Genomic DNA, 10073 nt, shown 5'->3' on the forward strand with positions numbered 1-10073 from the left:
TGCAGAGTATTGGCTCTTAAATGAAAATGAATGGCTTGGATCTAAAATTTCAGAAACTGAAATTCCTAATTCTAGAAATTCTAGGGATCTGAATCCGTTCTAGATGTAGAGGAATGAGAATCCTGATACCTAGCTAGGACATTGAAAGGGTAATGCCATGATACGATTTGATCGATAAGCTCAAACGGTTATACGAGACATACTATAAAGGCAAAGCTCCAACTGGGTAAAAGGGACTTTTGGCCCCTAACTCAAAACTCTCACTTTTTGCCTACCATCTTAAATCTCATACACGATTCTAGCTTAAGTATCAGAATTATTCTATGCCGGCATCCATCGGTAGGCACCAATGCTTACATTGCTCTTTCTTTACAAGTTCATTGATGGATGAAGATGTAAGAGACCATCAGCATACTTGCTAACCCTGAAGCAACGAGAGACGGCATTAATTCCTTATGGGAAAGAGAATTTCGCGGAGAACCATTTTTAGCCTCTTAGCCAAGGGTTTTACAAGACTTGTGGGTTTAAAGGGCTAGCACTACTAAAACTAGGGCTTTTACTGGCACAAATTTTTCCTGCGACCAAAACAAAGAGATGATATACATAGTATTTTTCCATTGCTATCTTCATTACTCTCTCTCTCTCTCTCTGTGTCTGAGAACCTTCATTGCCGTAGGTGTTAAAGATATTCTCCAAACAAACTAATCCCAAAATGTTGTAGGTATCATCCTTCAATCTAATGTGTTGCTTACTATTTCTTGGCGGAAAATGATAAGCCTTAATGTAGGCTCAATAAATTATTAAAAAGATAATAGTCAGAAGAGCTACCATGCATGTGTTAAAGTCCACAATCACCCCCAACAAATTGTTAGAATTACTTGGAAAATATTTATAGCCAGTTTGTTTGGTCTTTGTTTTAGCAAAGTTTTAGGCCATGCCACTTGTTTCCTAGATATACACAAGAATGAGATGCGTATCTTGCCGTTTTATATATATATATAAAGTAATTGGAACAAGATTGAGAGAGCTACATGCATGGATCTGAAGAAAAAGAGGGAAACCCACTATAAGATGGAGTCATGGACGATGAAGTCATTTATAAATTTTTAATATATATATATACATATGGACCAATCATGGTTGTATGTAGCTCGTAAGGAATACTAGTATGCCCCTATGCCCCTATTCCACACGCGTGTAACATCATCAATACGTCGTCTTTAAGGAATATTTTAATTGGCTAAAGAGTACATTTAATAAAGTAGAGATCACTTAGTCGAATCTTTTATTCTCCAATTACTTATGAAAAAAAAAAAAATCAATATTTGTAAATTGAGTCCGGCATAGTATCACTCCTAATAAGAGAATGGAACAATAAAAAGAAAGAAAATAAGAAAATAAGTAAAACATAAGACTTTAACAGGTGTACATAAAGAGACTCCGTTAATCAGAAACTAATGGCTAGAGTTCAAATTTGCTCGGGTGATTAAAGTACCTTATATATTAACATATCTGTATATATTTTTTATTTTATTTTATTATTTTATTTTTTTTTCTTTCTATTATTGAATATGTTATATATGATTGGGCAGGTAACAACCGTGACGACAATGAGAATGCGGGTGATTCTGAGGACGAGGATGTGTAAGAGCTCTTTGAGTGATGATTGTTATTTAGCTATTTTTGGACATAATGTATTGAACAAATATTTGAATATTGAGACAAGCATGTGATTCTCACATGTAGAGGACACATGTCATTTTAATAGAATAGGTTGGAGAAAAATTTCTCCAATCCAATTTGGATGAAAACTCTGTCCACAAATTTATATTATGTTTTATTTCTCTGTTTAATAGTAGTTTCACAATGTTAGGTAGCTTATATTGACAATATACAATGTTAAAAACACCACTGTTTTAACGTCGTTTTTGTAATTATCTAGCGGTGGCTTACTTTAGTTGCAAAGATGGATTTATCGGCGCTTACAAGTGTAAAAAATTTACAAAAATATGCACCGATAATTTCAAAAATTTGCAGGTGGCGGAAAGCCAATGACTTATCATTTATGGAAGTCAATGGATTATGAGGTGATTAAGATAGGGGTTTGTGGGTGGGGTGGGGAGGAGAAAGGATTATGGAAGAAGATGAAAAGTGAAGATGATGGCTTTCAATGGAGATGAAAAGAGTTGAGAGAAGATAATTGTGGAAGAATAATCAAGGAAGGCACAAGTTGTTGGACTGCTATGTATGAGACACCACTATAAAAAGAAAATAGTGTGTAAATGGAAATTATGGACTTTCCATATACCTAGGCATCAAGAGATAAGCAATAGGTAAGTGACAAGTTAGCCTACTTATACTCTTATAAGTTGACATCTTTAATAGAGGTTCAAATGTCGCCACTATCCCACCCAATCATGTTTTATTGAGTTGATGTGATAGTACCCATCAGCAATTCTTGGATCTGTTCTTATTTAAAAAATAAAAACAAAAATCAAAGACTAATGGGCATTACAACGTCAACCTAAAGAAATTAAGGTGGGATATGAGTGTAGTATGTAGTATTTCTAAAAAAGAAAGAAAAAGAAATAGCTTGTTAATTTTGTGGCATTGAAGCAATTGACTAGACCAATACGTCTCATGGGTTCAATGAATCAAACAATTGGTGAATGGTTCGAGAGTGATCACTTTGAGCGAAATAATAATAGCTACAAGCAACATGCTATTTCTCCATCTCTCATTTATTTCTTTTTCAAATTTGTCATTAAATCTGTAGGACCTACATCTAGATCCAACTGTAAATTTTTAAAAAATATAAATAAAGATGAATGAGAAATAAATAAAATATTAAAAAAGAAAAATAGCATTTCTTGTAGCTACAAACCTTAAGCTCATCAAACTTCTTATAAATTGTTACATTCTCAAGTGTAAGAAAAAAAAAATAATAATAAATTCTTCTACTACTTTTTAAAATGGAGGGTAAAGGATGGGAGGCCGATGTAGAACCATCGATTTAAATTCTATTTGTTAGTTAAAAAAAAAAAAAAATGAGAGAGAAAGAGAAAGGTAGATCTCATAGAAATTAGGTTGGGCCAAGTGGGATGTGTTGGGTGCCTATGATGGCCTTTACCCACCTCACACCTCATTTGTATGATTGATTATAAGAGGGACAGAATCAGAATTTGGTAGGATCAAAGCATTATTTAATAGATATCAAATTTAGTTTTAGAATATATATATAATTTATATATATAAATACATTTTAAAAAAAATAACTATAAATAAATTTTTTAAGCAATTTTTTTAAACTATATATAAATATTTAATTATAAACATATTAACTGTATAATATGTATATTAAAAGATGGAAGAGATGGAGGAGGAAAGGGGACATGACCCTCCTAGTCTCCCATGTAGTTCCATCAGTCGACAGGATAGCTTTCTCCCATGTAGTACCTTATCCTTGAAAAAAAACACAAAAAAGTAGTATTCCAAGTAGCTTAGGACACACACCAAAAAATAAAAAAAATTATATGAACTCACCGGTCACTAGGGACGGAGTCGCTTTGAGTTTTGGGTGGATTAAGGGCCAAAATTTTTTTTTGGAGAAGGTCTAATTGGCAAAAAATACCTTAATTATTATTATTATTATTATTTTTGCCTTAATTTTTTTTTTCCTTATAATTTGGGGGACTAAGACCACTATTAGTCCCCCCATAAATCCGTCCATGCTAGTCATGACCAATAAAAAGCTTTGAAATTTAAAGAAAGGGAAAATTATATTTTACCCCCTCAAAGTTTGGGGCGATTTGTAATTCGACTTCTAAAGTTTTAATTTTGGCATTCCACCCCTTAAAGTTTCAATTTTTTGCAATTTGACCAATTATATCCAAAACTTTCCATATTACCCTTAATTTTTAATCTTTTAATTTTTTATAAAAAAAATTTTAAAAAAAATTCAAGGTGGCTTTGGCCATATGGCCATTTTTGCACCCCCAAATTTATGGCCATTTTTGCACCCCCAAATTTGTTCTTTATATATATATATAAAATAAAAATTATGGGCAATATAGGAATTTTGTGATAATATTGGTCGAATTGTCAAAATTGAAACTTTGGAAGTCGAATTGCAAATCACCCCAAACTTTAGAGGGTAAAGTGTAATTTTTCCTTAAAGAAAATAAACTATGAGATTTTTTTTTTTTTAAAAAAAATCCTTTAAAAGGAATAATATGTAATACTTGGTAAGAAAAAAGAAAAGAAAAGGACCTATATGCTTGACAATGCATCTCCCAACCTTGCTTCTAATATATTTGTACGAAAAGGAGTTGGGGAACCATAATGATCTTATCATATTGTTACGTCTACTCATATCTTATCAAATGTCTGAAAAATTCAGATACATTTTGAAGACGATGATAACTTTTATACCTACTAATAGAACCCCACTAGATTATGGTTTGTAATTTTTTTACCATTGTCTAAGCTCTATTTGTTTCGGAATAATATATATTAGATTTTTGGGTATAAAGTATTGATCAACTTGAAAACGTTTTTAGTTAACAAGAAAACAACTTTCCTGATACGTTTACGCTTCTAGCATGCATAAAATCCAAGGAGAACAAGGTTGGTTTTTAAATGATGTGTTACCATCACATGAAATTGTGACATTATTTGAGAATCAATTTTTTTTTTTTTTTTTAAAAAAATAGAGAAATGTAATATTTCTCTTGTGAAAAGCTATTTATAAGTAAATTTCATACTGCTAAAACACTTGACTGAACATGTGGACTCTATAAGAAACCTCTCATAATTATCTGTCCAAATTACAAGTAATAGGATCTTAATTCCACAACCGAAAACTTTTCATTCTCACATCAACTTTTTTTCTAAATCTCCTTTTTCTCGCAACTTCTCAAATTATGTAAAAATATAAAAAATATTTATTAATTTTTTATACACAACAACTGTAAAAAATATATATATTTTATGATAAAACAAACGGGTAAAAGTAAAATCCAAATGTGACAAGAATTTGATTGTACGATCCAACCCATAATAGAAAAAAAAAAGAAAAAAAAAGAAAAAAAAAAAAAGAAGAAGTGATTCAACATGGTCAAGAAAGAAAGCAGAAGGAGAAGGAACAGAAGACCCACTAAAATACTAACAAACGGTAAAGAAAGTTAACCTAACCATTGAGAGAGAGGCAGCCTAAATTCTACTGTGGTAGAACAGTAATTCCACAGTAAAAAAGGACCGAGTTGTCATTTGGGTCTTTATATAATCCTAGCATCCACAAACAGACTCACTTCCTTTAGACTCTCTTTCTTCTCAAAACCACTCTCACTATTCCCTCATTTCCTTCCAAGGGTTTCAATCTGAAGATTCCATTTGATTCAGATCGGAGCCGAGGAAGATCTTTGATTTCTCTCCAGTTTCACTGTGAGTTATTGGGTTGATTTATTTATTTATTTTTTTCTTTGAAGTCTGTGTTTTTGTTTTTATTGTTTGCTTGTTAGGTATTCCCTGTTTGGTCGGTGAGAAAACAATTGATTTGGAGAAGAAAGGAAATCAAAGGTTTTATTTTTAGAAAAATCTGAGCGTGGTGTAGGAATCAGAAGTCCTGTTTAATTGTGCTTGATTCAGCTGCACGGATTTTTCTTTTACTTTTATCGGTTTTAATTGGGAGTCTGGGACAAACTAAAGCCACTCTCGAACTTGATAATTGAGGGTTTCTTTTTTTTTTTTTTTTCGGTATTCTTCTTGTTCTTTTAGTATTCTGTTATCTGTATGTAAAAAATCAAGCTAGTCATAGTATTCTTAGAGAATGAATTTCGATTTTCACGTTTAAATCATTCGGGTTTTTCATGATCATATTTATTCTTCTGGTTTTGGTCTCTCTCTATTTATCTTTCTTTCTTCCAATTTTTTATTTTTATTTATTTATTTCTTTTTCAATTGAAAAATGTTAATTACTGGCCTAATCTGAGCTAAATACGAGTCTGTCTTGAGTGGAGGTCCATGATCTCGTGGTCATCAATTATAAATATATTATTTTCGAAGTACAACTTTTTCTACATTTTTCTTGAAGTGAAAACAATGCTCTTCCTTTGGTTTTGGAGAAATGGAGAATGGAATAGAAAATAAAATTTGTGTCAAAAGTATGTCTACTGCATGATGGTTTTATTTTAGTGTAACATCCAGCGCCATTCTATGATTTGATTCAATCAAAAAAAAGGTGGGGTGGGGCGCCAGTGGTAGAGAAATCTTTTAGAAAGCAGTTCACTACTGAATCCATTTTCTTTGTTTTTATGCCAAGAAAATTGTTCTTTGGATTAGATTACCAAATGCTTTCTGGGGTAAAAGTTAGTGAAAATTGTTCCTTGATCTTGTTATCCGGTTTCAGGTTCAGTTTTAAAATAAGTTTTCTAGAAAGACCCTGATGATTTTTGCTGTCATTATTCCAAAAAGTGAAAGAACTGTGATCAAGAGAGGCAAATGCTTTTGTGTGGTTTAATTTAGTTTATTCTTCAATATGGTTTTAGCAACTATAAGAGGCATTAGTTTTCCTTTTGAGATTTTTCAATTATAACGTTTATAATGCTTTCTTCTCATCAATGTTATAATTTGTCTCATCCATTGATCTTATAGATATGCATATCTGCTACATTTTTTCAGGAGTTTTGGTTTCCATACATAGCACCAGAGCAAGTAGTCGTGGATATTTTTTTATTACAGAGGAGAACAGCATGCCTTGGTTGAGTTTATCAGTTGATGTGTTTCGCAAAGTAGTGCAGTTAAACCTATATTGCAGGGTTATTCTGTAAATCATTTCCTTAACCGAATCCTGATTTTTTGCTTCTCTTGGACTGCTGTTCTTTGCTCAACTGACCATGGGATCCAGTCGGTTTTTCGTCATTTCTTGTGACATGCATAGGATTAGCTGAAGAAGTAGACTAAACCAAGTTTGAACTCGAATTCTCCTTTTCATTCCTGTTCTTGTTGAGTGTTTGTCTTGTGCCTATATAGTAGTCAAATAGTCAAGGGTTGAAAGAAGTGATGGTGTGCCAAGCAGCAAGCCAAACTAGATTTCGGGCCTTAAAACATGAGAGTGGGATCGCAGGGAGACCAACGATTATAGTAAGAGTGATTGCATGCTTTCAACCTTTGCAGGATTGCCAGGTGAGTACAAGAAACATTTACAGTTTTGGTCTTATTCAATTCTCTTTCCTCGGATAACATTTCTACGATCAATCGATCCAGCTTTTCTTATTAAGAAGCCATGAATAATACTATGTTCTTGTTGCTCTTTTCCAGGCTGAGTATTTCCGTCATTTGCTTAAACCTGTCACGTAGATTGATTCCTTTCCTTTCGTATCAAATTGAGCTGGAGTTTGTAGATTTTCCTTTTCTATTCTTTGTTCCTAAAAGAGGCAGCAAGTATTTGAATCTTCCAGATTAAAGAATCAATCCATCCCCTGGTAGGTTTTAACTGTCTTACCGATTATTGCAGCTAAATTATCTGAAGTTTATTTTTGAATGTATCTTTTGTTTTCTCATTTTTAGGTGATTTTTTTACCTGGATGGTTAAGGCCAACGAATCTGGGCTTTATCCACAGCATTCTGCTTGGCCACCATCTAAACTGAATTTCATGAGCACGGCACTGCGACCGAGGCAACAGGAATGTTTGCCAGCAGGTATAAGCCCTGGCAGTTGCGTGCCCTCTGCACGGTTGGCATTGCCCAGGTTTGAAGTTCCTGGTATACCAGACTTGAAGACGGAACAAACAAAGGACGCTTATGCATCTCTTCAATGTTTACCTCTTCACTTCCAGAGCTTGTTTCCCACTCCTAACCCATATCTTAAAGGAAGACAATCTCCCTTGTCTCATGGGCTTGATGGGAATGCTGGGCCAAATGCAAGCTCTGGGTCTTCTCCAAAGAGATTCCTTATTTTTGATCAGTGTGGGAATCAAACAAGGCTAATTCATAATTCGGTTTGCCTCCCTGTCTGGAGTCCAGCTACTGCTACTACAAAACCATTGTTTGGTTATAAGTCGTATGAGGAAGAGCAGCCAGCTAGAGTGAGTCCAACTGATCCAAGAAAGTACTTTTTACACGAAGAGTCTGGTGAGAATAAAATAGCTAGTGAAGAAAGTGAGATGCATGAAGACACAGAAGAAATCAATGCCTTGCTTTACTCCGATGAGAGTGATGATGATGATGATTATGGTGATGATGATGATGAAGTAGCAAGCACAGGCCATTCTCCAATGGCCATTAAGGGGAGTTACGAGAAACATGAATATGTCGAATGCATTGCAGAGGAAGTTGCTGGCTCAGATGGCCCAAACAAAAGGCTGAAATTGCTCGATGGTGGGTACAAAAAATCATCTCCTATGGACACTGCTAGTTCGGTAAAACTGGACAGATCTCTTGCATATGACAGTGATGCAGAATCAAGCTATGCCATTGGCCAGAACCAAGGAGAGGAAGCGAGTTCTATTTTGGGCAAAAGGCCTTTTAAAAGGGATAATATACGTGATGCATTGAGAATTCTTGAGAGCATAATTCCTGGTGCAGAGGGTAAGGATCCATTGTTGGTTATTGATGAAGCTATAGATTACCTAAAGAGTTTGAAGCACAAAGCCAAATCTCTAGGGGTTAGCCACCAATAGGTTGCGTTGTCTTGCAGCATGTTCACTAGAGGATTGAAAGAAAGGTGAAAAGGTAGGTGGTAAACATATATTTCTTGGCTTGAGTGATTGATGACATTGAAATAAGTATTAGTGGCTATGGTTTTGTTGGGGGCCCTTTTCCATCTTTTCCTGAAGAGCTGTATATAATGGGCCAATAAAGGAAAGATGTAATGGTATGGGAATGCACTTTGGTTTGCCAAGGGGTGAAGGAAAAAAAGGGGTTTTTTTTGTTGACCAGAAATAATTATTCTATTAGCTTTTGGGGGTTTAAAGATTAAGAAAGTCACAAAGATCTGAACGCATGGGGGGGTTTAGTGGTGGGCTGTGCTGTAAATGAGGACTCTTTTTCCGGATTGTTGAGAACCCCCATGGATTAAGTGCATGCGCGTTTGGTAATCAGGTCCCACTTTGAATCCTCTTTTCTTTGTTGATTTTATGCTTTTGTCCTCTGCCTTCATGTTGGTATAAGAATTCTAAAAGTAGGAAGAAAAAAGTTGCTGGTGTGGATGAGTGCTTGGAGTGGGAGCATAGTCTTCCATCATGTACTTTTGGGCCCCCCCCCTCCTTTTTCATCAACTCGTGTTGTAAAAGGTTAGTGTGTTTTACATGAGGAAGGGAGGGAGGGGAAGTCATTCTGCTGTACAGTGATTTGTGGTGACTGGTGATGCTATTATGAGTTTGTCCAGTTGTGTTTTGAGTGTAAAATAATTGGAGTCTGAATAATGCAGCGGTGGTGGTGGTGGTGGGGATGGGGCTGTCTTGCTGAGTTTTGCTTTGTTACTTCTTGTCCTATGTGTGTCCTTTTTATGTGTGCCTTTTTTATGTAAAACTTGAAAAATATCTATTGTGAACTTTGTGATTTGTTTTAGTTTTTGGATTTGGATTTTACCTAGCTAGACTGGATTTGGATTTTTCACTGCAGATCTTCTGTTCACAAAATGAACGGCCAAGATTCCTTTCACTAAAAAAAAAAATTAGTTTGCTTTTCTTTCAATCATATCCGTTCATTGTTCCTATTGCATGCCGTTTGTAACAGGATTTAAAGTATACTTCTTGAATTCAAATATTCAACATTGCCTAGAAAAAAAATAAAATAAAGTGACTAAAAATGTCTTCTGAGCTTTTGTTTTTTAAGTGCTTATATGTAAGCGAGAATGAGTATAAACCCAAACGAAGCAAGTAATAAATGGAAGTGCTTCAAATTTTCACTTGTAGCACTTAATTGGGTTATCAAACATAGCCTTACCTCTATCAAATTTAGGGGGTGGTCGAGTTACTCCTCTAGGCTATAGCCATTAGGGGTGACTCGGCCACCCCATTTGGCCAATTGAGATTGTTCAGTCTTATTATTATTATTATTATTACATGACACAT

General features: G+C 34.5%; 1 protein-coding gene across 1 annotated transcript; it reads left to right on the plus strand.

The window, feature by feature from the left end:
- Window positions 1-5326: 5326 nt before the first annotated feature.
- On the plus strand, window positions 5327-9567 carry LOC132179445 (transcription factor bHLH143). The gene is made up of 4 exons (XM_059592174.1): window positions 5327-5442; window positions 6679-7182; window positions 7318-7481; window positions 7567-9567. The coding sequence occupies exon 4, from the start codon at window positions 7584-7586 to the stop codon at window positions 8676-8678; it is 1095 nt and encodes a 364-aa protein (XP_059448157.1). The 5' UTR covers window positions 5327-5442; window positions 6679-7182; window positions 7318-7481; window positions 7567-7583; the 3' UTR covers window positions 8679-9567.
- The last annotated feature ends 506 nt before the right edge of the window (window positions 9568-10073 follow it).

The sequence above is a fragment of the Corylus avellana genome, chromosome ca4 (assembly GCF_901000735.1).
Source record: "Corylus avellana chromosome ca4, CavTom2PMs-1.0".
In the NCBI taxonomy this organism is placed as follows: Eukaryota; Viridiplantae; Streptophyta; class Magnoliopsida; order Fagales; family Betulaceae; genus Corylus; species Corylus avellana.

Bases quoted from the DNA above. Each gene is read 5' to 3' on its own strand.
- LOC132179445 (XM_059592174.1), top strand. From the start codon at position 7,584: ATGGTTAAGGCCAACGAATCTGGGCTTTATCCACAGCATTCTGCTTGG.